The sequence below is a fragment of the Lissotriton helveticus genome, chromosome 4_2 (assembly GCF_964261635.1).
Source record: "Lissotriton helveticus chromosome 4_2, aLisHel1.1, whole genome shotgun sequence".
In the NCBI taxonomy this organism is placed as follows: domain Eukaryota; kingdom Metazoa; phylum Chordata; class Amphibia; order Caudata; family Salamandridae; genus Lissotriton; species Lissotriton helveticus.
The window spans coordinates 110,273,000-110,300,907 of NC_136064.1; the positions used below are offsets into that span (position 1 = coordinate 110,273,000).

A 27,908-nucleotide genomic window follows, 5' to 3' on the forward strand; every position below is an offset into this window, starting at 1 on the left:
TCGAAGATCGAACGACCCATGTAGTGGCCACTGTAATTCACAATCAGTTTTAGTATACTTGTGCCATAACGTGCTGTACATTATTGGCGGAATGCCAAATTTTACATACATCTCACGATTTGGAGTCCCCTCTGGGGGAGCCGGCTGTGATTTATTTAATCGATAACTGGTACCACTTTCAAAGCAGCACATCCTTCGGAGCGTGCTGAAAACAGGCATGTTCAAAAGTACCACGAAAACGCGATACTACACAAAATGGCACTTAATGTGTTTCATACACGGTGTGCCGTTCAAATCGAATAAATCAGAGAAATATCCCTACATGCCTGACTATGTGAGGTGCACTCCACATATTCAAATTCAAATTCAAAGATTCAAACGTTAGCTAACTTCAAACAAATTCAAATTCAAATTCAAATTCAAAAAGCCATAGTAAGTGTCAGTAGACTACCTCACCAGTCAAAAGCTTACCGAATATCTTCAAAACGTCCAAGGTCCAACTGCCAAGTTCTGTAATCGAATCAGCCAAAACGGCACATCACAACATTCCAAGATCAGAATCTCAGTCGAAGACCGGCGCCACCTGGAAGGTCAGATCAGAAGGAAGGAAAGAAACACCGTGGATGCCAAGACTCGGGTCACTCAATGGCAGCGATCGCTTCCATGGCGAGTTTCCAAACCTTCGTCGCGACCTCACCTTCGGGCATCCGAGTCCCCGATGAGTCCCTTCGTGGTCGCCAATTGTGGTGTTGGGTTCAAATCAGGCCTACATACTCTGCTAAACTCTCGAACACCTTAGTATAGAAGTTGGCACGGACACTGGAAAATGCAAAAGACAAGTTTATTAAGACCCCATGGGGAGGGGGAGGAGCCTAGCTCGCGACCGAGATGGCCGCGCTTTAGCTCGGCTCCGTTCGCCCGCCTGTGTTTTTCACATTTATCCTGCATTTATCCTGCCCCGGGAAGCCCTCCTTGCTGTGTGGTACTACTACGACGCACTGCAGGCACTTACCACTTGTTCCGGTTGTCCTGGCGGCTGTGGGTCCGGTGCGGTGTCCCCGATCGTTCCCGGGACTCGAGAGCGGACTGGCCTGGTTCTTCGTCCCGGCTCCTGGGCCGGATGCAGCCTGCGGGCTTGCCCTTCGGGGCACGCTGGAGGTGATTGGAGGGCCGCTGTTCGTGTGAGCCGGAGGTTCCTGGCTGAGAGGCTCCTGTGTGGCAGCTGCCTTGGATGGTGACGCTGCCCTTCATTATTGGGGTTCCTCGTGTGTTCGGCTTCCTCCCCCTTTGTTCTCCGGTCCGGCCATTTTGTTCTTTGCCGCCCGGACTCGGAGAACGGGACTGGCGACATTGGGGGGCCGGCGAATCCCCTTCTTCTGGTGGCCCCCCTTCCTGTCCGGGGTGTTCTTCTGCCTGTCGGTGGGACTTCGTCTGCTTTAATGCCGCCCCGGCGGAGGTTGTTGGCCGCGCGGCCTGTTCGGGCTCTCAAGATGGCGACCAGCCCCATTTGTTTGGGCCGGGCCCGGACGAGCACTGGGGGCCCGCCACAAGGCCCGGGTGTCGGATACTGTGAATGTTTTCCTGCACTTAAGGGGATCCTGACCGTCCTGCTATCCTGGCGACTATCGGTGGCCGCGCCACTCCTGGCTCTCGAGACGGTTCCTCCCTACGGGCCTCCCGGGCCCCCGCGACCGGATGAGGCATTTATATCGCGGGGTGTGGCTGGTACTCTCCTGGCGGACTCGGCCCCGGCTGCCACCCCGGAGGCGCGCAACCTGATGGCGCCTTCTCCTCCTGTGCTGCCTCCTCTGCCCTTGGCCCGGGAGCCGGATTTTGTTTTGCCGGACTTTCATGATTCTCCTGGTCCCTCTCAATCACCACTGCCCGATGACGTCTCCTGTACCGGCCCGGATGGGTCGGCTTTTATGGATATATCCTTGGAACTGTGCCTGCATCGTTTGCTACATTCTGTGACTTTCCTGGATCTTCCATGCTTTTCTTCCTGTGACTTTTTTGGACTGCCGTTGGACTTTCCTGCTGCCTGCCTTCTGTTCTTTCTGGCAGGGTCCTCGTTGGATCGGACCCTTACTGCTTTGGATAAAAAGGGTCAGGGCTGATGAATACTGGCTCCTATATGCGGTGGTTCATGAACGGTTTGGATGATCTCTGTGTCCTGATATGGTTCTGTGTAACTGGTTGGTGCTCCTGGACTTTGGCCTGATACTCTTTGGCTTCCCGAGGACTTGGACCCTTAACCCGGGCGGGTGGATGGGTGCATTTACTCCTGTCTTTGGCCCTCCCCCGTGTGTATGTTTGTATGTCTTTATTCCCTTCTTTCCTTCCCTCCCTTTCCCCCCCCCCCTTTCTTTGTCTTTTAATTCCAACTTTTCTTGCTCCACTAAATTTCGGGTTCAACTTAGGGCGACAGGCACGCTGCGGGGGGGTAGGCCGTAGCCTTCTGCAGGGGTGCAGGGTGGGCTTAGGGGTGGGTGGGGGGGGTCTGTTTGTGTCGGGGGGTCTTTTTCCCCCCCTTATTTTCCCTTTTTGTTCTATGGCTCTTGTGTATTCACTTTTTCGGGACTCTGTCGCCTTGTGTCTCCCCCGGGGGTATTCTGTCCTTCTTCCGGTGTGTGGCTGATTGTGGTTTGCTGCCTATTCTGGTATTACGTTGCTGTTACATCGCATGCCGGTTTTATTGTCCTGTTTTTCCCCCTGAGGTTGCATGGTCTGGCGGGTGTTCCTTCTGTTGTCTTTTTTCCCTCTTTCCCTTCCTCCTTTATGGAGGTGCCCTTTTTCCGTTGGGGTGCGTATTACATAGTCTTTGTGATGGGGCTTTTTGACCACGTCTTCTTTGTTCGGGTGGGGGCGGAGGTGAGTGTGCGCGATTGATTGTTGCCACTGTCGCTATTTGATGGTCTGATTCTGTTTTTGTCCTTTGCTCGATTTGATTATATGGCTTCATTTTCTTACGTTGTGTTTATAAAATGGCGGCTTGCCGCGGTCCCTCCCTTGTATTCTCGTATACGGCCCGTTATTCTTTTGGTCCCCTCCCCGTGCTAGAAAACTTAACCTTTATTATCCTGCTCTTGCTGAACGCTCGATGGTTTTTCTTGTTTCACCAGTGCTCCTGATGTTATATCCTGTGCAGATCTTCTTTTTGTATGCTGGTTATTTGACCATTCTGTTTCTGGCCAGCCCGTGGGGTTGTAGGCCAGTATTTGTGAGCTTTCATTGTCAATAAAGGTTTTCAAAAAAAAAAAAAAAAAAAAAAAAAAAAAGACCCCATGGGGTGGTGGTACATTCCTACAGTACCCTTCGGCAATGTAAGAAGTAGCACACCGAACATCGGTGCGTGACCTCTTTTATACAGTTTAATGGCAATAAAAAGGTAGGCGTTTACAAGTTACACATTTTAGGTACATATAAGGTCATTTTTGGAACACAGCCAGCATGTGGGAGGAGTTCAGTAGCACTGGTCAGTTTGTGCTAACATTCCTAAAGAATGACCAGTCGATGCATAGTGCGCATGTGCGCTTGACCAGTACTAAAAATAGCCTGTTGCCGAGCAGAATAGATGACCATGGGTATCGAGAAAGGACGAAAAGGCACACTGACCACGAGGCAGCGTGTTCATATAAAATGGAAGCCAGAAGGATTCAAAATGGCCCCCGTTCGTTTTGGTCAAGTTAACGAAAGAGAAAAAAAAAGCCGTGTAGCTGTGCTAAACGCTAACTCAGGAGCTGCCAAAACACGACAAAGTCAGAGGAGTAGGAGCAGACTTAATGTGTCAGGAGGCTTGGATGGCTCGGCGTACTGCTTCATGTGATAGGAGTAGGAGTAGCCAAGGTGTGTGAGGAGGCTTGGATGGCTGGGCGTACTGATTCATGTGAGAGGAGTAGAAGCAGCTGAAGTGTGTCAGGAGACTGAGATAACTGGCAGCACGGCTTCATGTGAGAGGAGCAGGAACACCTAAGGTGTTTCAGGAGGCTGGGATGCCTGGATGCACTGTTTCATGTGTGAGGAGCAGCCAGGATGTGTCAGGAGCTGGTATGCCTGTGCATAAGATAAGGCATCAGCTTCCACCAATAAAGGAAGGATCTGGATGCTTTAATATTGTTGTAGTCGTAAAAGCTTCCTTTAATTCAGAAAATGTTTTGGGCCCCATGCAAAAGGAACTCCTTTCTTGATTAATTGAGTGATTGGGAGGACTTCGAACGACACATTTTGAATAAACTGTCAATATATGTTATCAAAACCGAGGACTGTCTGTATCTTCTTTACAGTTCGAGGAGCATGCTATTTGTTTAGTGATTTAACTTTATCTGAATTCATTTTTACTCCATGATCGATTTGATAGAAGCCCACAAAAACGATAGCGGTAATCTCAAATAAGCATTTCTCTGATTTTGCATTGGGGGAATGGTCTCTCTTTCTCTGCAAGTCTTCTTTAATATTCTGTCAATGTTCTTCTTTGGTCCTGGAGAAGATTAGAATATCACTTAGATACAGTCCAACAAAAGAGTCTAGCAGATCCCCGAAGATGTTGTTACTGAAGTGCTGGAAAACAGGAGGGGCAATGCAGAGGCCGAATGGCATTATGACATTGCTAGATATTCTTAGTGACCATAACCGGTTTTGAAGGCTGTCTACCATTTATCACCTACCTGGATGCTCACTATATTATATGCACCCCATAGATACAGCTTTGTATAGATCTAACAATGCTAAAATGAGAGTTAATGGATAGTGCTGTCTGATGGTAATTTGGTATAATTTGCAGTAATCCACACATGTGCACAACTCCCCTCCTTGTTATGGCACAAAGGAAATAGGTGCCCCTGCAAGGGCTGTGGAATTTCAAATTAACTCATTCTTTAGTCATCCAGATATTCTTTAAAAATCTCTTCATCTCTTGGACTAAGGAGGGTAATTCTTTGCATCCGGTATTTTGGCATCATGGACTAGCTTGATGGCGCAAACTTAGGATCAATGCAATGGTAATGTATGTGCTCCTATTATAATAAATACATCCAGAGCAGCTAGAATCTGCATTATTTTCTCTGAAGCATGTGACGCAGGATGCATCAAATTGTGTAAGATTGTAAGACTAACATGTGATAAGCAGTTATTTGCGTAGTAGGGACGTGTCAAAGGTTTTCTTGTTGAAAATCAATTTGCGGATTCTGTCACAAAGCCACAAAGTTCCTAATGCAATAATGAAAGCGGGGGCATCTGTCAAATAAAAATACTAAATATTCTACATGCCCATGTAATATGGTTATGATTACATTTTCTGTTTCCCGAACAATGTCCCCAGAAGGCAATTCTGTACCTTTGATACTTCTAATAAGTTCCTGTTGTTTTGTACTGTTTTTTGGAATTTGAAACTTTTTCCTGAAAGGTCTGGTCCATAAAATACATCTGTAGGCTTCGGAATCAATATGAGCTAAAACTGATGGTGGGTATGAAGGAGTGAACAATTCAACCCGCAAATACTAAAGTTCCTTTGCAAAGTTAAATTCTTTTGCTGCAAGTCTTCTTGTTATGGGATCACCCTCAAGATTGAGCATTGGCTTTTCCTGGCTGACTTGAACAGTTTTTCAGTACATGTCCAGGACACAGGGCTTCTCTCCTTCTTTTGATATTTTACCTGTGCTCTAAGGGGTTTCTGTAATTGCCAAATCTGCACAGGATCTCCCGACCCTTCTGTAGATTTGAATTCTCTTGCTGGAACCAGAGGTATGCTTCAAGCTATTTCCCTTTTTCCCACCTGTGTTCTTTTTGCTCAGAGTCTATTTGTAGCGCTACGTCTATGAGACCGTTAGAAACAGTGGGTCGTTTACCACTAATGATATGGTATCTTACAATTATTCACGTAAACATTTGCAGAAGGCAGCAGCTGACACTTTATCCATCATTCCTGATTCAAGACCAATTGATTAAAGTGACTTATATAGTTAATAAGATTTCTTGACTGTTGTCTGATAGTAAGGAACCCCATATGGGCATCTCGTTTAGTTTGGAGTTTACCAAAGATTGTTTTGAAATGTTCAATGCAGCTTACTACAACAAAAGTAACCCCATATGGGCATCTCGTTTAGTTTGGAGTTTACCAAAGATTGTTTTGAAATGTTCAATGCAGCTTACTACAACAAAAGTAAAAAGACTAAACTAGAGATGGGCTCACCAGCAAATTAATAAGGAGAACTGAACCTTGGTGGAGCCAGAGCTGGGCCAGAGGCCAGGGTTTGTTTCAGGAGCAAGAGAACATGCCAAGCCAGGAGTCAGGGTTGACTCTTAGAGTCAGAGCATAATCCAGAGCCGAACCAGGGCTCAGGGGTCAGACTTGAGTTTTAAGATCCAGGGCACAATTCGAGACAGGATTCAGAAGTCAGGTTTGGGCCTAAGAGCCAGAACAGAAGCCGGAACTGAGCTAGAGGTCAGGGGTCAGACTTGTGTCCAAGAGCCAGAGCCCAAGCCGAACTAGTGTTCAGAGGTCAGGTTTGGGTCCAAGAGCCAGAGCCAAGCCGAGCCAGGGTTCAGAGGTCGGGTTTGGGTCTAAGAGGCAGAGTCGAGCTAGAAATGTGGCCTGGCTCTAAGAGTAAGTGGTTCGATTTGTCTCTAAAAGCCAAACAGCAATCCGAACCTTTAAATGTTTGACATGTAAATTGTGCAGAAAATGTACTGTAGAAATACAATAAACACTCTTAAGAATTTAAAATGTATATTTGATGACCATGTGAAAGTACTTCACTATGTACTGTTTCGTCCCCTTCTTTTTTTCCGTCCGCTCCCGCCGCTGACTCGTAACTACTCCCCTACCACCCGCCTCCCAGCTGCACGTCCCTCCCCCCTCCCCTTCATAATGGCGGCCGCTGCGGGGGAGCTGGTGTGAGTCCACAGACCTCGGTCCTGGAATCAAACTCTCCCCGGCAGCTCCGCTGTGCTCTGCGTCGCCTCTGAGCCAGCCCCTCCATTGCAGGATACGAGGCTACCCTGGTACCGTTTTTTCACTGTTGGCACTCTGTGGCTTAATTTAAGTTCAAGATAAGTAGATTGTGCCAGCTGCTGTTTGTTTTGTTTTACCTCCTCAGTGTCCATTGCTGTGTATTGTTTTGTCGCCCTTCTTTTTTTCCTTCCGCTCCTCCCGCTGACCCGTGACCCCTCACCCTACCTCCCCGCCTCCCAGCTGCACGTCCCTTCCCCCTCCCTTTCATAATGGTGGCCACTGCGAGCCTAAGGCAAGCCCGTCTGCGCCCGTCCATGACTTGGCCGCGACCAGCGCCAGGACCCCTGGTTCTCAGAGGCACCACCGCTACGACTCAACCACCCTCCAGGCACTCAACCCTGGAAGGCACGCCAACTGCGCAAGATCCTCGCCAAACACCACACATGGGCAGTTCTTGTGCAGACCCTGCCGCAGATCCTTCACCATCGACAAAGCTCCCATGACCGCCTAAGGAACGCCCGAAGGCACACACCACAGAAACCCTGACTTGCATCCTTCTCAACGTGCGCTCCCTGCACCGACATGCCGTAGAGATCTGGGACCTGCTCGACACCCTCTCGCCCGACGTCGGCTTCTTCACGGAAACCTGGACTAATCCCACCTCTGGTCCCGACATCGCCACTGCCATCCCTGACGGCTACAAGATCCAGAGAAAGGACTGTCCGCACCGCCCAGGAGGAGGACTTGCCATCGCACACAATACCCCTCTCCGACTCTCCATAGCCAGCAAGAGTGACCCCCACTCCCACACAGAACACCTCCACGTCCAGATCCAGACAAGCCCCAGGACCAGGCTACGCGGCACCCTCATCTACAGACCGCCAGGACCTCGCACCCACCACGCAACCATCATCGCCGAGCTCACCGCTCCCCACGCAATCACCTCCATGGACTACATTGTACTCTGGGACCTTAACTTCCACCTCAAGAACGGCAACGACCCCGACTACACCACTCTCCTCACCAACATAGGGTCGAAGCAGCTCGTCAACACGCCCATACACAGAGCGGGCCACACCCTCTACCCCATCTTCGCGGGAGGAACAAACATCTGCTTCTGCCGCACCACCCAGGGCCTCTGTACTGATCACCACTGCGTCCACTTCACCTTCAACACCACCACCGCACCCTAACCGGCCCTGCGCCCACAGGGACAGAAGTGGAGCAAGGTCACAGAGGAGCACCTCAACACCACCCTCCGTCAAAACCCCACCCATCGCCACGACCGACACCAACTCCGCAGCGAGGGAATTTCACCGCTGGGACTCCTGGTGCACTGACAAGCTCGCACCCCTCTGCCCCGCCAAACAACGCCCTTTGAAAGCTGCCTGGTTCACCACAGAACTTCAAGAAGCCAGACGTTCCTGCAGACACCTATAGAAAACCTGGCAAAACCTGAAAACCACAGAAGCACGGAACAACCACAAGAGCGCCCTGAAAGAATACTACCAGCGCATAAGAGACACCAAACGGACATTCTTAAGACACAAAGTCCAGACCAATGTGACCAACACCAAGGAACTTCTAAACATCATACAGCAGCTCGCAAAACCCACCTGCGAAACCATGGATGTCACACCTTCCCAGGAACTCTGTGACAAGGTCAGCTCCTACTTCCATCTGAAGATCAAGGCCCTCTACAACAACTTCAGCGAACCAACGACGAACACCATCCCCCTCCCCACTGCCGCTGATAAGCGGACCATCACGCCCTGGGATCCCGCTATCATCCAACTCATCACCGCGACCATGAAGAAAACCCACTCAGGAGCCCCAATGGATCCCTGACCACCGCATATCTTCCACAGGAACGCCACCGCCATCACACCCGAACTAGGAAGCACTATCAACTCCTCCCTCAGATTAGGCATCTGCCCAGACGACTGGAAACGGGCGGAGGTAAAACCCCTCCTCAAGAAACCAACGGCCTACCCTACGGACCTGAAAAACTACCAGCTCATCTCTCTCCTCCCCTTTGTGGCCAAGGTCACTGAGAGACTCATAAACGCCCAGCTGACCGCCTTTATAGAAGAAAACTCCATCCTGGATGGCTCCCAGTCTGGATTCTGCAGCAACCACAGCACAGAGACCACCCTCCTTGCCGCCACTGACGACATCTGCATGCTTCTTGACCAGGGACACACTGCGGCCTTCATCCTTCTAAACCTCTCTGCACCTTCGACACTGTTTCACATCGCACTCTCGCAGCCAGACTGCACAAAACCGGAATACAAAGAGCCACCCTCAACTGGATCCAATCCTTCCTCCCTGGTAGAACCCAGAGAATCCGACTCCCTCCCTTCCTCTCCAAACCCATGTAAATCAACTGCGGAGTACCCTGGGGATCATCACTCAGCCCCATGCTCTTCAACATCTACATGGCCCCCCTCGCCGCCATCGTCAAACAGCATGGGCTCAGCATCGTATTCTAAGCCGACAACACTCAGCTCCTCCTCTTGCTCATGAAGAATCCCGAAGACACCAGACTCTGCTTCCAGGAAGATATGAAGAACGTGCCAGCCTGGATGAAGGACACTGCGCCATCAGCACATGACCCAACACCTATGAAGTCTCCACTGGTTCCTCGTCAAGAGGAGGGTCACTTTCAAAAAATCTTCACCCACGCCTACAAATCCCTCAACAACATCAGACCCAAATACCTCAACGAGAGAGTATCCTTCCACGTACCCAAGAGGAACCTCCGCTCCGCTGACCTTGCCTTGGCAGAGGTCCCCCGCATCAGAGAAACAGAACCGGCGGGAGAGCCTTCTCCTACATCGCAGCCAAAACCTTGAACGAGCTCCCTGTGAGCATCAGACGCTCCCCAAACCTGCTAATCCTCAGGAAGGACCTCAAGACCTGGAACGAGCTCCCCGTACACATCAGACGCTCCCCAACCCTGCTAATCCTCAGGAAGGACCTCAAGACCTGGAACAAGCTCCACGTACACATCAGACGCTCCCCAACCCTGCTAATCCTCAGGAATGGACCTCAAGACCTGGAACGAGCTCCCCGTACACATCAGACGCTCCCCAACCCTGCTAATCCTCAGGAAGGACCTCAAGACCTGGAACGAGCTCCCCGTACACATCAGACGCTCCCCCACCCTGCACACCTTCAGGAAGGACCTCAAGACCTGGAACGAGCTCCCCGTACACATCAGACGCTCCCCAACCCTGCTAATCCTCAGGAAGGACTTCAAGACCTGGAACGAGCTCCCCGTACACATCAGACGCTCCCCCACCCTGCATACCTTCAGGAAGGACCTCAAGACCTGGAACGAGCTCCCCGTACACATCAGACGCTCCCCAACCCTGCTAATCTTCAGGAAGGACCTCAAGACCTGGAACGAGCTCCCCGTACACATCAGATGCTCCCCAACCCTGCTAACCTTCAGGAAGGACCTCAAGACCTGGCTCTTTGACTGATCCGGAGTCAGACACCCCCATCCCCCCCTCCAGCGCCTTGAAACCCTCACAGCTGAATAGCGCGCTTTATACACCCCCTGATTGATTGATTGACTTTAGTATATTAAACATCATTGCACTGAGTGCCATTGATTGGAAATGATAGTTTCTATACATCTCCTGCCCCACCCCTGCGCCTCCCCTTGACAAGTCGGTAATTGCAAACACAACAGTGATGTATCCCCAGTACACTTAGAGCGGTAATTGCAAACACAACAGTGATGTATCCCCAGTACACTTAGAGCGGTAATTGCAAACACAACAGTGATGTGACATTGATCCACATTCTGTCCATCATTGTTGTGTTTGCAGTTCCCCTTGACAAGTCAGCATGAGTGAATCAATAGACAGATTAGTTGTTTAGTCATCACACCCTCTATCTGTGGTCTTTATTTTTATCATTGCTGGAGCAGTGCAAGGTAAAATACCATTATCAGTATATTCATTGTCTAGGATCACACAATTTGTTCAAGAGAGACGCCGGGATTGGAATCAAGATTTCCAGATATACAGTGTGTAATTCAGCCAATGGACAGATATCTTCCCCTTTTAGCGCCAAAGCAAGAGATAAGTCAGTAAACTATTTTATACGTTTTCCACTCCTTGAATCACCTTGACCCAAGACGTTCGTGTAGATAAAAGGTGCAAAGTTAAGTGACACCGTACTTTTAGGCTGATATCACATTGCCTCTTCATATCAACACCTAAAGATAACAGAATTCTCCTTGCTTCCTTGTACAATTGAAACAGCTTAGAACAGATTTTTTTCTTAAACAGTATCTCCTTTTTTTTCACCAATTCTGATTGTGTTGGCATCTTTGATCACTATTTTGGCAAAAGGAGGTTTGTAAGAGTCAGGGTTGAGTCCACTAACCATCAAAGCACTTATGTTCAGACATTTAAGGAGACAGAAAGCGGGATCTGCAGATTCAGAGGGGGGTGATCCAAGTACAACAGCAGATCATATTCCATGGGCCTTATATGGAGATGTGACCAGGGGGCTACTGCCACTGTGGCTGACATGAAGCCTTGGATCTGAAGCCAATCATTTGCCAGGGTCCCTCTCATGGCCAGAGGAGCAGCAAACTGGGGGCGGGGGTATAATATCAGATAGAAGATACACCCTCCCCAGATCTTTGCGGAAACTGGCCCCTATCAAAACACAGCCCTGGGCTGAAACCAAATGTGATCTCACCCAATTCAGTATTTATCCGAAGCCCTGCAGGGTCTGACTTACTGTGATGTATCTTCTTGCACCTCATGAAAGCAGATATTAATCCATCATCCAGAAAAGGAAACAACTGAATATCCTCTGCTTGCTACAGAGCTGCTAATGGAGCCTGCCCTTTGTGAAGATTCTTAGAGAGGGGGATAACCTGAAGGCAACACTGAAGTGGGGACAGAGCTCAGGGATGACGGTTGAATTGGTGCCTGAAGGTAGGCATCTTGCAAGTCTAGAGTTGACGTAGCGTTCCTTAGAATCAACCATCAAGGTCTTACAAAGAATGGCAACTCCCCCGTGAGGGTCTCAAGGCGCTTGGTGACTAAACGAATAATCAGTTACAGAGAGACCATCTTGAATGTTACCTTTGGAATGTACTTATTTAGCCATTCCAGGTCTTCCATAGGTTGTTCGGCGCCTGGCGTCATTATGACCCCAAAATTATGCAATGGATTCCTTTACCGCGTGGTCCTGGATCACCACTTCCTTTGCTAGAAGAGGAGAAACCCCTTACATCATGCCTGCTGCTGTCTTTGCTCATGCCGGTCTGGTGTCTGGTTGGGATCACACCTCTGGAGATGTGGTTCAGAACTTGATCTGATTTCTGAGTTCTCTTCCTGTTTGTCCGACTGATCCTGAGTGTGATCCTTCTAGAAGTATCAGAGTGCTGGAGAAAACCCCACTGGCCATTCCTGATGCGAGTGTCATGGTTGTTGACCTGAAAAAGGCTATGACAGTATTAGCCGGCAGTACCTGCTGGCATTGCTTACACGCTCATGATGTGGGAAACATGATACTCCAATCCAAAACCAAGATTGGGAATAATAATCATTGGCGACAAACTCTTCTCACAGCAACCATTGTCAGCCTTACAGTTTGTGTATTGAATAGAAGGCCGACCTGTGTAGGGAGCGTGATGATGATGATGAATGGAGGAAGATTCTTCAGTATCTTTACAGGGTCCCCAGGAATGCCCTATTTAAATGCACCCAATTTAACTATCTCCCTAGGACATACTTGGAACACAAAAGAATCAGTAAGGGTACGGGCGCAGTTGGAGCTCCATTGGGGAGTTTGCGCACTGCAGCGTTGGAGTCTGTAAGCGTTGTCAGAGTGGTGGTGCTGAGTGCTGAGGGAGTAGCTGAAAAGTTCTTGGATGGCTTTGATCCAGCTGCGGCTGGGGTGGCGTTGAAGGTGGTGGTGTATACCATGATGGTCTGTCCAGGAGAGTTTGGCGGTGTGGCTGTAGTTGAAGTTCCTGCTGGCGGATAAGATGTGGTTCAGCGTGTGGCTATGTGGTTTGGTGCGGTGACTAGCTGCTTGAGTCCGATGTTGGCGAGGTTCGCCAGGAGGGTGGTGGTGTTCTAGTCACTGGGGTTGTCCAGGTGGAAGTTGAGGTCTCCGAGTAGGATGTAGTCAGTGGATGTCAGAGCCTGGGGTGCAATGAGGTCTCCAATGGCATCAGTGAATGGGGGTTCACGGCCCGGGGAGCCTGTAGTTGAGGGTGCCGCAGAGGGGGCGTTGGTCTGGATCTGGAAGTGGAGGTGTTCGATGGTAGCCGTCGGGTCATTAGAGTGAGTGGTCTGTCGGAGTGTGTTTTTTTAGACAATGGCACTGCCTCCTCCTGGGCGCTCTGGGTCATCTGTGTGGGTGAATTTGTAGCCATCGTGGATGGTGATGGTGATGTCCGGTCCAGAGCAGAGGTTTGTCCAGGTTTCCATGAACAAGGCGATGTCTGAAGAGGTGGCGTTGAGGAGGTCCCAGATTTCTGTTGTGTGTTTGTGGAGGGACAATACATTGAGGAGGATGCAGTTGAGCACCTATACTAAAAGTATCAGACCTTTTTATCCATCCTGCCTATGAGACTCCTGTGGACCTCTGTTTGCTGCACTCAAACAGAGCCTTGAACTCTCTTTTAAGGGACTCTGATGCACAAGCTGGATGTGTAATGATTCACAAATCAATATTAAAGGCTGCACAGGCTATTTTTAACACGTCTTCCACCTTTGCAACCACAGCATCCTAGAGCAGGTGATCTCCTGTCATCAGACCTGAGCACATACTAGCAAGTACGGATTTTATTCTAACAGATTGTGGAAATTCAGCATCAAATCTCTCCTAAGGATGTCTTTTGAATCTCAGACACTCTGATTCTTGAGTGTCTTTCCATTCTAGCTTGTGATTGGCCCGAGAGCCTTATGCAGAGGACGTGGTCACTGACTGCTGGGCTGTGTGTCTTGAAGAAGTCATCAGGGCCTTACACGCAACTGGTCTCTCACAGTCCAATGTCTCCCTTCTTTGTTGTACCACCTTCTGGCCTAAAATGGTCCCTTCAAGATGGTGGGGTTATGCCGCCAGAAGTAAATATGCTTTGCTGCCAGGATCTTCCTAGATATCTGCCCCGGTGTCAGTGGTCGCCATGGTGGCTCGTCCCTTGGTGCTCGTTTTGCATTTGTGGGGAGACGTGTGTGTTCCTATCCAATATGACCCATGGAAAGTGACAGGGCATCTTCAGGGTCATTTTCACAGTCGGTCAAGGATGATGAGTATTTCCTCTTCCTGAAGGATGCATTTGTGCTCTCTTCTGCCCCACAGCTCTCCCCTTGCATCTTATACTTCGGATCCTGCAGACTTGTAATAAATGAGTTTACCACATGCACCTCTTCATAGGACAGGGTGAGGAGTGTGTGGCATTGGTGGCAAAGATCACCAGTCATGTTTGTGCCCACAGATGGCTGTGCAAGAGCTGTGTGTCCTAATTGCAATTCTTGGGCTATAGAGGTTGGAAGGTAAGGCAGAGGGGTGGGAGTGAGTGAGAGATCAAATGAGTCTGTGTATGTGTGTGTACATGTGACTTTGCGTGCACTTGCATATGTGTGTACATGTGACTTTGTATGCACCTGTGTGTGTGTACATGTGACTTGGCGTACATCTGTGCGTGTCTGTGTGTACCTTTGCATGTACCTGTGTGTGAATGTGACTTTGCTTGCACCTGTGTGTATGTGTACATGTGACTTTGCGTGCACCTGTGTGTGTGGATTTAACTTTACGTGCACCTGTGTGTGTGTGTGTGTGTGTGTACATGTGACTTTGCATGCTCCTGTGTGTGTGTGTGTAGAAGCTGATAAGCATGTGAAACTTACCACATCTTTTCCCATGGGCATGTTTAAGTTGGCTCTTCAGTTCCTACTGGGCATGTGGAGCCTGGCAGTACCAATTACTGGCATGCGGAACTGACAAGCAGACCATGCCTGATGCTGGACAGGTGCAGACTGGAAATCCTAAAACACTGGCTATTCACTGTTGCTTTTCTGCATTTGGGGGAGACTTCTCAAGCCTCCACCAATGTCTTCAAATGTTATCCTGTTTTGCCCAGAGGCGCTGGTCCAGTGCACTAGTAAATGGAGCGTTGGCTACTAATCCTGCTTTCAAATCTCCTTTACAACTACCACTAACAGACAAAAATGTTTCATGGATTGTTATAAGTCCCTGTGGCATTGAAGTGTTCTTTGGAAGTTTGGTTAGATGTGTAAGACTGAGCAGGTGTGAATCTCAGGGATACAAGGATGAAAGTTTCGCAGATCACTAGGGGGGCTTTTGGGGCTGTCTAAAATCCTTCCACAGCCCAGCTCTGGAAGCTCCTGAGAATCGTAGGTCTGGAGGAGTGCCGCACTCAGCACCAGCACTCACCTCTACTGAATCTTATCCACTTTGGTTGCAGATCCGATGAACCGAAGCAGAACCTGTCGATGAAAGTGTCCAAGTCCCTGGAGCAGAGTCTGCAGAAGCTGGACCTTGGTGCCGAGGAGCAGACGGTGAAACCCAGTAAGAGCTGACGTGCTGTAGAAGGGATTTGTTTGTTAAGTGAGATCAGTGCTGGTGAATGAGAACCCTTCCAGAGAGATCAGTGCAGGGACAGGAGAAGGGCTTGTCTCAATAGCCTAGTCAGGTGCAGTGGGGCACATCTGTACAAAGAGGTCAATGTTGGGAGTTAGTTGGAAAAAACATAGAGCAATGTCAGTCATCTACCTGTGACAGGTAGAGGGCCTACTGGTAGTTAAAGTATAGAGTCACAAATTATATTACACACATAGACTGTGCGCAGAGTTTAGATATCTGTGTTGTGGCGCTTAGCAGCACCCTTGGCTGATACAATGGAATAGCCCCAAGGTGTTTACTTCTGGTTTGTATCTATTCTTAAATGTGAGTTAGAACTATTATCTGTATCAAACTGGGGAATTAAGTGAACTGTAGGGAACTTTAAGAATATATAATTATACATTTCAAAACAAATTACTTCAATGTATTTATATATGGAGCAGTATTTGTATAACGTGAGGCAAACTGGGAACCGAGTCGAGTTTGTCACTCGATAGTCTACGCAAAGTCTTGTTGGTCCATCAGATGTCAGAACTAACATCATGGGGCATGCCATAAATGGATCTGACAATCATACCTGCTGTATAATCACTTTACAAGGACCATGAGTCCACTGTGGTCATGATACTCACCATCTTTGATCATATCGTGTCAGCTAGAGAAAGTGTTGCTGAAACAGCTAACTATCCACCTTAGCTCCTTTACCCGGGTTGTATTAGTTCTTCAGCGAATATCAAATTAGCCACAGTGTTTTATCTGAAGCCTGGTGCAGTGGATCCCAAATGGTGTCTTCTTTCTGCTGTAGACAACACACTCATCTATAATGTAGTACCAATGTGTCCTCATCATATGCACTGTGTGAATCCTTGCATCTTTAGGAGAACCAGTTCAGGTGGTACTGGTACAAACCGCAGGAGCCATTCATGCCCACAATTGCAATGAACTTGGTTATCTTCCCCCATTAGTGTCGGTGTCTCAACGTCGGCACTAACAACAGTCCCCCACATGGTGGCCCTGCCTGTCTAATTTTGAGATGAGCACAGCAGCAGTGTTTAATAATTCAATATACATTAAAAATGAATAATACCCACTGTCCTTGCCATTTTTATAGCTTTGGGTGACCTGGAATAGTCTGTAGTAGTTGTGTTGGTACTGTAACTGTCAGCACTGGCAGGGCAAAGGGTCGTTCATGCCTCAGTTGTCACCTTAGAAGGGCCCTGGAACTTACATTTTAACAAATTCAGCACTACAGAGACGTAAATAAGTAATGACCGCTTCTTTTCCTTGCAGCGGACTCGTGCACCTCTGTAGTTGTTGGTACCACGTGTAAGAACTCTGGTTGCCGAGAGGTGAGTTACTAGCCCATTCCAGGCCTACAGTGATACAACCAGGCATGTAGAAATGTACATATGTGTGCAGGCACACACTCCAGATAGATATACAGCAAAATCCAGGTATAATCCACAGGCACGCACACACAGGCAGTCACTATAGGGTGTGGGCGACCGGCCAAGCAGCAGCCACCTCTGTGTCTGTATGACATGACGGGAGCATTGTGTGCACTCACCACTACTTGCAGCAAAAAGATGGGCACTGGAAGTGGAGAGACAGCAAAGGAGCTGAGAGACAGTCACAGGAAGTGGGGAGAGAGCAAGGACAATTGGGAGACAATCACAGGAAGTGGGGAGAGGGCAAAGGAAGCTGAGAGACTTTCACAGGAAGTGGGGAGACAGCAAGGGGACTTGAGCGAGAATCACAGGAAGTGGGGAGAGAGCAAAGGAAGCTGAGAGATAGTCACAGGAAGTGGGGAAACAGCAAGGGAAGCTGAAAGGTAGTGCCATGAATGGCGGCACAGTAATGGAAGCTGAGAGACAGTCACAGGAAATGGGAAGAGAGCAGGGGAAGCTGAGAGACAGTCACAGTAAGTGGATAGACAGCAATAAGATATGAGAGACAGTCACAGGATGTGAGGAAAGAGCAAAGGAAGCTGGGGCGAACTTACAGGAATTCAGAGGCAGCAATGAGAGCTGAGAGACAGTCAGGAAGGAAGGAAGGAAGAGGCGTGGCGCCGCGGCTAGGGCGACTGACTCCGGAAGCAGGGGATCACGGTTCGATCCCCGGCTCCGGCGGCAGGTGTCTGCCCAGCACCATGTGACTCTGGGCAATAGCTCGCTTAATCTTCCCGACGGCCCCCAGCGCCTAGAGACCCTTACGGGTGAGACAGTCTCAGGAATTGGGGAAACAGCAAAGGAAGTGGGGACAAACTTACCGGCATACAGAGGAAGCAAACAAAGCCAAGAGACAGTCAGGAATGGCGACAACAAAAGAAGCTGCAAGACAGTCACAGGAACGGACACAGCAAAGGAAGTTGAGAGTCAGTCACTTGAAATGAGGAGACAGAATAGGAAGCTGTGAGACAGTCACAGGAATTTACAGGCAGCAAAGCAAGCCAAGAGACAGCCACAGGAAGCAGAGAGACAACAAAGGGAGTTGAGAGACAGCCACGGGAAGCGGAGAGGTAGTCATGGGACCCACAAGGGCAGGAGACAGGGTGTTGGGGGGAGGTACTCCATCATCAGCTGGTTGTAAGAGTGTCTCTTTGTCAGTCCTATCAAGGTGCTGAGAGTGACGCGGAAGTCTGTATCCACCACCCCGGGGTGCCCGTCTTCCACGAGGGGTAAGTGCAGAACCTGTCTCTTCCTCCTCTTTTCACCTTTGCACCCTCACCCTTCTCCCTCACTTCCTTCTTTCCACCATCACATTCCTCCTTCCACCGTCCCTGCCCCTTGTCCAATTATGTTCATACTTCACTCTTGAACTTCATAGTGCCCACTGACACCACCGTAGACTTCTCAGCTCAGGTAAATGCTTCATTAACTGCATAAACAAAAACAATGGTTCTGTTGGGTATGCACAACTATTTCTTAATACAAATAATTCAATTTTCTAAGTTATTTTATGCAATTCTTAGATCATTAATGGCATAAGGAACACACATAAAAGATTGACAACAAGTTAAGGGGTATTACGTTATTTTATATAAATTGCATCATGTATGTATACCCACATGTCAATATAGAAGCTGTCAACACAATGTGAAATTCAAGGTGATACGTGATTAGGTGAGATATTGTGCTCAGTGATGAAGTGTATTATGTACCAGGTGATTAAAATATGTACAAGGGAAAGGAGGGCCAGAGTAAACAATGACTGTGCTGCTATATCCAAGTTTGTTAATTTGCAAGCTAAGCCTTGATCTGAACCGAGACGTGTCGTCAACGTTTCAACCCAATATATACACTTTTGAATAGTCAATGCGGGTCTTCATCAGTACTGGGGGGAGGGGGGAAGACAGCCTGTGAATTAGATAGAACGTGAATTAGGGATGTCGCTACAACCTGTGTTCCAATAGCTCACCAAGAATCGTTCTATAATTGGTGAAAATGAAAGGTGGCAATGACTCACCAACGGTTAACCAGAGTGAATCCTAGATGGCTTATCCTTATTAGCAGGCTGGGGTCGGGTCATCGTGGTAAACACCCCATCATGTCAGTTCTGATAACAAACGGGAGGAGGATACTAAATAGGGATAGAATTTCACGCTTATACCATTCTGTAAGTGGCGGCACAAGTGGAAACGCCCTACATTGACAACAAGCCCCTTGTGTAAAGTTAAGACTCACCAAATTAACCTGACAACGTGGAAGCGGGAGAATTGTTTAAAACGCGCTTTTTGGAATTTTGAAAAACGCTGGTGTGAAAATGAAGGATCGGGTTAAATTCTGTAAAAATTGAGAGAATGGAGGGGGGATTTGAAATTTGTGCACCATTTTACATGCAAAAACCCCCACTGCGTGATGCAGTGTAGGGCGACCATATCAAAAACAAAATTTAAACAGTTAGAACGTTTATATACACAATTTTGCATGTAGAATCTGGTAACAGGACACCACATAATGTTCATTGGTGCGATAACATAGACTGATATAACAATTTTCTCAGTCAACAACGTATGCAGATATTGTGCTACAAAATAGACACTTATAATTCATGATTAATGTGTATACATTCTGGCATGCAACGAAAAAGATTTGTTTAGAACCCTTCGATAGAATACATGAGTTTGTTAAAATTAAGGCGTATATATCAAACTCTGAATTGCATTAGGGAGAGAGATGCAATAGATAGGAAATCACATCCCAGAGATTGTCAAGCAGATTTAAACCTGTGTGCACAGTAGTACATGCAGAATCTAGCGAACAGACAATGCATTTTAGTCAATGGCATGGTAACTTAAACAATTATATTGATTTACTAAGTCAAAAACACGTGTGCAGCTCTTATTATACCAAATAGAATATAACATACTACAAGTGCACAGAAGACAGTGGAGGATCTTTTAAAAAAAATATATGTTTAAAACAAATGTTTGTCCAAGGTACGGATGTGCGTACAGTTATAGTCCCATTATAGGCGCAAGACCCCACCCACACCACCGCAGAATAGGCATGCATGAATAAATACACAACACAACTTTTTGTTTGGAGAAAATATTGCTGCAGGTTTATTCCATACAAAAGTATGCAAATACGGTGGGCAATCCAAGGGCAGTCAGCTGTACCAACCTATGCTGCCCTGCCCGCCTGATGAGCCAAGCACTGTGGAAAACCCAATCAGCGCTACCCTTATAGGGGTGATCTCCTTACTGGATCACGTGACACATTGGTTCCTTATTACTCACTCCCCTTTCAGGGCGGAGCGTAGAAAGGCAAGACCCCGGTTGTTCAGGCCCACAACCGCCCGAAGGACTAACGGGGGCCGTGGGCAGCCGCAAAAACAACATTCATCGTTGTTGGAACAACAAAATACAACTGAAATAAGCAATACAGGGTTATAAATGCTGGTAGTCCCCATGTATTATTAGCTGCAGCATCAATGACCCCACCAAAGCACCCCGGCCTCCAGCATTAGCCCGCCTCTTCCGCCCTTCACTTCCGGTCTGAGTGCCTCAAGACGCAGGAACCGGAAGTGACCCAAAGTTCAGTGTAAATGTGCACAGCCCAATGACGACACCGCCTCTCCTCCCATCTATTAACTTACAAAATTCAGGGAGTTATTACCTAAAGTGTTTTTTCTGGCATGACACAAAGCGACACAGAGCATTACTTTCCATTATAACAAGGAAGGAAATTAATATTTTGCGGAGAAAACTCTAAATACAGATTAGAGTCCTCTAGTTGAATTTCTCAACAATAAATTTTCCACTGTGGAGGAAATTCAGCTGCTGGATTCTGCTTCGTAGTTAGACCTTCCTCGTGAACTAGAAAATGTTCAGTACCCACTAAATTCTAAATGAAGCGCGTACCCCGATGCATTCATGCCAACAGACCAGACTCAGGCGGGAGACTCCCGATTTCCGAAGCCAAAAGTTCTTTATTTGAGGTGACTACCACCTAAAATTGCCTCTCAAAATACATTCGCGGATTATTTTTCTAAATCTCCTCCTTCCCAGTTTGAAGGTGTTGGCATGCGTGCTGATAGGGCAGGTCGTCCCCTCTCTTTAAGGGGTCTTTCAGGTTCCTCCTCCTGTGGGCGCCTCACACTCTCGCTTCTGTGCGCTGAGATGGTAGCTCTGCATGTGGACCCGAGTTCTCAGGTGAATGCTTTGCAGCAAAGAGGGCGCCCAGTGGGAGGGAGAGGTACTTATACCAGGCTCTCCGCCCACCAGTGCGCCGGAAATGACGCAGGACGTGCCGGGCCTATAGTAGGGGGTCCCTACAGTACTAGATCGTCATGTGCAATGGCGGCTGCCCTTTTATGGGGGCTCCCTGCGTGGGCCACAGGCAGCCACAGAGTAGCCATTTGCCTGTTCCACATCAGTGTGATATTGCAGTGACGGAGACAGGTATTTTTATTTATGTTTCAGCCTTTTATCAGAGCTATCAACCCGAACGATCCCCTATGTCACTCGGACATCTTACTTAAAATATTGTGCCACAAAAATATTGTAATCAACATTTCTACTACCACTGTATTGTTAAGACAGGTGTACATGGGAAAGCATAGATGTACTATACTTAACTCCACATATATTTATCTTGACAATAAATATATATCTACAAAGTATACAGATGTGGAGTTATAATAGTACAAGTATATTTAGCTGTATATACTTATCGTCATAATATTGCGGTAGATGACTTTTTGTGTCATTATTTTTGTAGCACATCATGTTTTTGGCTTGTGACTCTGACATACAACCTCTATGGTCTAGAGGCGGCCTAAGCTTCTGGGAGAAGAAAGTATCCATGACAACAATGAGGTATTGGCCAGTAGGAAAGGGCAGCCACATCCTCCCAGGCGTCCTGTCACAATTCAGACATTGTAAACACAAGGAGATGGTCGACGGAGCGCTGAAACTTTTCAGACACTCCCCCCCAGTCACAGATCTGGGTTGAATCCATCATTGTTCTTTGGACGATGGATTCAAACCAGATCTGTGACTGGGGGTGTCTGAAAAGTTTCAGCGCTCCGTCCATCATCTCCTTGTGTTTGCTTTGTTTGCCCGAAGTTGGCAGGGTATGCTCAGACATGGGTCCCTTGCTCACTTTGCCACTGGATTCAAGCAAGCCGGGCTGATGAGGGCTGTTACCCCATATCCGGTCCTCGGAAGCTTGTTTCCGGTCCAGGGAAGACATGGCTTGGCAGTTCGGGCCGGACTGTTCCCATGAGGCAAAGGGTCAGACTGATTTGCATATGTCTGGGTCTAGACTGGGGTGGCAGAGTGAGCTAAAAAACGATGATGGATTCAACCCAAATCTATGACTGGGGCTCAGTGTCTGTGAAGTTTCAGCACTCTGTCCATCAATCAATCAATCAATCAATCAATCAATCAATCATAGTACTTGTAAAGCGCACTACATACCCGTGAGGGTCTCAAGGCGCTGAGGGAAGGGGGAATGCTGCTACTGATCAAAGAGCCAGGTCTTGAGTAGTCTTCTGAAGGCCAGTAGGTCTTGGGTCTGCAGGAGGCTGGTGGGGAGGGTGTTCCAGGTCTTGGCGGCGAGGTGGGAGAAGGATTGGCCTCCGGCTGTTGTTCTTTGGATGCGGGAGACATCGGCAAGGCCAGCAGAGCGGAACTTGCGGGTGGGGGTGTAGAAGCTGAGTCGTCTGTTGAGGTAGGCTGGCCCGGTGTCGTGGATGGCTTCATGTGCGTGGGTGAGGAGCTTGAAGGTTATTCTCTTGTTGACAAGGAGCCAGGGCAGGTCTCTCAGGTGGGGGGGATGTGGCTGTGGCGGGGGATGTCGAGGATCAGGTGTGCAGAGGTGTTTTGGATGCGTTGTAGCCATCTGAGGAGTTTGGCCGAGGCTCCTGAGTAGAGGGCGTTACCGTAGTCCAGCCTGCTGGTGACGAGGGCCTGGGTGACTGCTCTTGTTTCAGTGGGGATCCATTTGAAGCTCCTGCAGAGCATGCGGAGGGTGTTGAAGCAGGAGGAGGAGATGGCGTTGACCTGCTTAGTCATGGTGAGGGTGGAGTCGAGGACGACCCCCAGGTTGCAAATGTGGTCTGTGGGAGTCGGAGCGGTTCCCAGTACAGTCGGCCACCAGGAGTCATCCCAGGCCGAGGGGGTGGACCCAAGGATGAGGACCTCCGTCTTGTCCGAGTTCAGCTTCAGTCGGCTGTTCCTCATCAGTTGGCGACGGCCTTCATTCCCTCGTGGAGGTTGGTTTTGGCCGTGTGAGGGTCTTTGGTGAGGGAAATGATCAGCTGGGTGTAGTCGGAGTAGGAGATGATGTTGAGGTCGTGTCGACGGGTGACGTGTGCGAGGGGTGCCATGTAGATGTTGAACAGCGTCGGGCTGAGGGACGAGCCCTGGGGAACGCCGCAGATGACCTCAGTGGCATTGGAGTGGAAGGGGAAGAGGTGGACGCTCTGGGTTCTGCCAGTGAGGAAGGATGTGGTCCAGTCCAGGGCCTTCCCGTGTGTTTTGTCCACCCTAAGTTGGCAGGGTATGCCATTAGGTGGGTCCCTTGCTCACTTTGCCCCTGGATTCAAGCTAGTCTGGCTGATGAGGGGTGTTACCCTGAAACCAGTCCAAGGAGGCCTGTTTCCAGTCCAGGGAAAACCTGGTTTTGCAGTTTGGGCTGGACTGTTCCCATAAGGCACAGGGTCAAGCCTGATTTGCAAATGGCTGGGTTTAAACTTAGGTGGCAAAGTGAGCTAAAGAACGATGATGGATTTAACTCAGATCTGTGACTGGGATGAGTGTCTGAAAAGTTTCAGCACACCATCCATCATCTTCTTGTGTTTATTTGCTTTGTTCGCCCTAAGTTGGCAGGGTTTGCCCAGCCATGGGTTCCTTGCTCACTTTGCCACTGGATTTAAGCTAGTCGGGCTAATGAGGGGTGTTACCCCGAAACCAGTACTAGGATGCTTGTTTCTGGTCCAGGGAAAACCTGGTTTGTCCATTCGGTCCTGACTCTTCCCATAAGGTATAGGATCAAAACTGATTTGCATATGGCTGGGTCTAATCTGGAGTGGCAAAAGGAGCTAAAGAACGACGATGGATTCAACCCAGATCTGTGACTGGGGTTGAGTGTCTGAAAAGTTTCAGCGCTCCGCCATCATCTCCTTGTGTTTGCTCAGTTCAGACATTACCAGCTGGGGTACCATCCTGTCCCAAACTCTGACATACTTGTGTTGAGCATCTTGTCAACCACCTCAATGTGCCTTTTGAAGGTCATGATTCCAAGATAAACTTCATGAGCGAGATCAGTGGTTTGGTTTCTAAGTGTTTTGGGAGTAACCAGATGGCGGCCCCTGAGAAGAGGCCTCAGCGGTGACGAGCAAAGTCTCCTTGGAAGGAATGAACGCCTTCGGTTCCTTGAGGCAGCAGTGGCACTGTGATCTCCTGGTCCTTTCCAGATGTTATGTTATGTTAGGTTGTCTTGTAAAGCGCATGGCTACCCCAACAATGGGACGTTCCAGCGCTGTAGACCGCTGGGGAACCCGTCCTGCCTTTCCCTGTGAGATGATCCCTGCTGGGTATCTCCAAGGTGAAACCAGGCATCCCCGGTGTATGTGGGGGCCATTGTGGAGATGAGGCAAGCTAATGCCCAGAGTTACCGAGTGTGATCCCTGGTTAGAGTAGGCACCGAAGCGAGAATTATCGAGACCGCTGACCCTGGTCCACGACCCTGCCGCGTCGGGAATTGAACCCTGGTCCCGGGCCGTCCTCTGCTTCCGGGTATGCCGCCTCTAACCAGTGAGCCACACCACTATTGATTGCTGATGAGCAAGGACACAGCCCAAAACATGGTCAGAGGCTCTGGTGATGGCTGTGCATTCCCTATCTCATAACTCAACCCTTGAACCTTACATCTTTAATTAACCATGAAGGTCCCACACTTCTAAAAGCCACATCTATCAATGTTATCAACTGAGCCTTATAGAAAGAAACGGGTTAATTGACACCACCACCTCAATTCACCCACCCCAGTGACAACCCCCATGAAATAGATGGAAAAGGGGTACATCACACACACGCACGCATGCACGCATGCACACACAAACACACATACACATGCACGCATGCACACACACACAAACACACACATGCACACACTGTCCCTCACGCATGTCTACATGTTTAGCCCATCTCCGCTTGTTGACCCCCATGCTGCCCTTCTTGTGGCCCCACATCTCCCATCCATGCCTGTTTGTCTCCAATGTCACCCCTGTCTCTGTGTCTCCCCAGCATGAAATACTGGAGCTGCTGCTGCATCAAGACCACAGACTTCAATGAATTTCTGGAGCAGAAAGGGTGCACGAATGGCCATCACACCTGGATCAAGAAGGTAAGGAGCCTTGCACCCCTGGGACCACCCAGAGAGCCACCATAACACAAGGGGGGCCACACCTGGACCAAGAAGGTAAGGAGCCTTGCACCCCTGGGACCACCCAGAGAGCCACCATAACACAAGGGGGGCCACGCCTGGATCAAGAAGGTAAGGAGCCTTGCACCCCTGGGACTGCCCAGAGAGCCACCATAACACAAGGGGGGCCACACCTGGACCAAGAAGGTGAGGAGCCTTGCACCCCTGGGGCCTCCCAGAGAGCCACCATAACACAAGGGGGGCCACACCTGGACCAAGAAGGTAAGGAGCCTAGCACCCCTGGGACCACCCAGAGAGCCACCATAACACAAGGGGGCCACACCTGGACCAAGAAGGTAAGGAGCCTTGCACCCCTGGGGCCTCCCAGAGAGCCACCATAACACAAGGGGGGCCACACCTGGACCAAGAAGGTAAGGAGCCTTGCACCCCTGGGACCGCCCAGAGAGTCACCATAACACAAGGGGGGCCACACCTGGACCAAGAAGACTTGTGTCCGTCCCTCAGATGTATGTGGTGGTGTATGTATGTGTCTCTAGATCACAGTAACTACGGGGCATATTACCAAGGGTGGCGATATTGAATTATCGCCGCTTTAAGCGACGATAATTCCATCGCCCTATCACCAAGCTGTATCTAACACCAGTTAGCGACAGCTTGTAGGCGATAGCGAGCGGTTTGGGGCCCGCTTTGCATGTCAGCGATATTTATCGCAAAGTGGGAGTACCCAACCGGTTAGCGACTGAAAGCAGTCGCTAACCTCGCTATCGCCTATTACGAAGAAAGGGAAATCCATGGAAATATTTGCGCTAAGCGCGAATATCGCCAAAAGCTAACACCTGCAAATACCAGTTCTTAGCCATGTTATCCAATGGGAGGAGGATAACATGGCTAACAGCATTTGCACGCTAATGCATGAACACCGCTGGTTTTCCAGCGATATTCACGCTAACACCTGCAATATTATTAGATAAATGTTGGTAATAGGACTTTCTCTCAGCGATAATATTGGGCGAAGCGCGGCAATAAAAAAACTAACGGTAAGCTCAGTTAGCGATAAATATCGCTAACTGTTGGTAATATGCCCCTACTTCTCTAGTACAGAAATCGTGTTCATGACTTCTGTTGAGATGGAACCTGATCCAACAGTGATGGGAAGTCCCTGCGTGAAGCTATGGACGATGGTCCACTAGACGGTGGGGAAGGAGGCACGTCCTTTTGTTTTATTTACCCTCACACACCCTAGTGGTGTCATGCTTCATCTTCGGGTCACCCTGACGCCTAAAAGTCAGGGTGGGCTCGACCGTATTTCAGGTAGCTCTTAGAGATATTATTGGCCCAGGGGAATAAAGAATAAAAATTTGCAGACAGATCACAGTTTCCCTTTATTCTTGGTTCTGTCAGGGATATTAAAATTAAATATCAAAAGGGTCGGTGAGGTTTTTATGGTCCTAAGACCCTAGTGCCAACATGTTTCAGTCCACTGGTGCCCCTGGAGGGTGCTGGACTTTCTTCAGGGCGATGAAAACGTCCCCCCTGGAAAAGACAATAGTGAGGGGATTTCCCTGTACTATTTTTGATAAGGGCAGAAAGCTGCTCCTTCACCTATCAGCAGAGTATTTATATTTTTGCTGCTCCATCTGTGGATAAAGAAAAACAATAAAAACAATATATGTGTAGGTGGGAGCATTTGTTGCATGTCCTCCTGGGACCTCAGGTTTCTGTGTCACTCTGTGCCTGCATGGGTGTGCCACACACGGTCTCCTCCGGCCTGTGGCAGGCTGCATTCTTTTGCTGTGGGACTCTTGCAGGCTGTCTTACCCATGTATGTCACTCGCCATCTTCGTTGGTGGGGGTGGGTGTAAGGAAACGGGCCCCTAGTTGTGCGTCTTGTACAAGTAATGGGTCCACATTCACCCCTTCACTAGGGGCTTAGCACCCCATTGTAGTGCTTGACTCTCTCAGGGTAGCGAAACAGAGCAGTCCACAGCCTACTCAGGGGAGGTAGTCGGGCTAGTGATCGCTATTTAAAGATACGGAATAATAACACTCAATAAACGATTGTCCAGTTTGTGCTTTTTCTTTAAAAAAAAAGGACCCACCTACCTACTACCTCAATACCATGCAGTAATTTACAAATATACATATGGCTGGTTGAAATACATTTGGCAGCATTACATTCGCCCCCTAAAGTGTCATGGCCCCTAAAAGCACAGTCCCCCGTCTGTACAATATACCTCATAACCATATAGGAGAGTGTCACTTTAAATCATGTCGATGTTACCAGACTCAAAGACCAGGATAACATGTCATATTAGGTCATTCCATCACTGACTGCAGTAACCATAATCCACCTGCAATCATTATAAGTAATGAAACATTGCAGCCATGTGCAATCCTTATAATTAACAGATCTTTGCAGCCCATCGGGACAAGCC

The 27,908-nt window shown here is 48.8% G+C and overlaps 1 protein-coding gene across 1 annotated transcript in view; it reads left to right on the forward strand.

The window, feature by feature from the left end:
- ITGB1BP2 (integrin subunit beta 1 binding protein 2) overlaps positions 1-27,908 on the forward strand; it is a 121,041-nt gene that overhangs the window by 69,103 nt on the left and 24,030 nt on the right. Inside the window, exons 5-8 of the mRNA XM_078640233.1 lie at positions 15,420-15,523; positions 16,868-16,926; positions 18,184-18,254; positions 25,335-25,434. Coding sequence (XP_078496359.1) covers positions 15,420-15,523; positions 16,868-16,926; positions 18,184-18,254; positions 25,335-25,434 — 334 coding nt within the window. The remainder of the gene's footprint in view (positions 1-15,419; positions 15,524-16,867; positions 16,927-18,183; positions 18,255-25,334; positions 25,435-27,908) is intronic.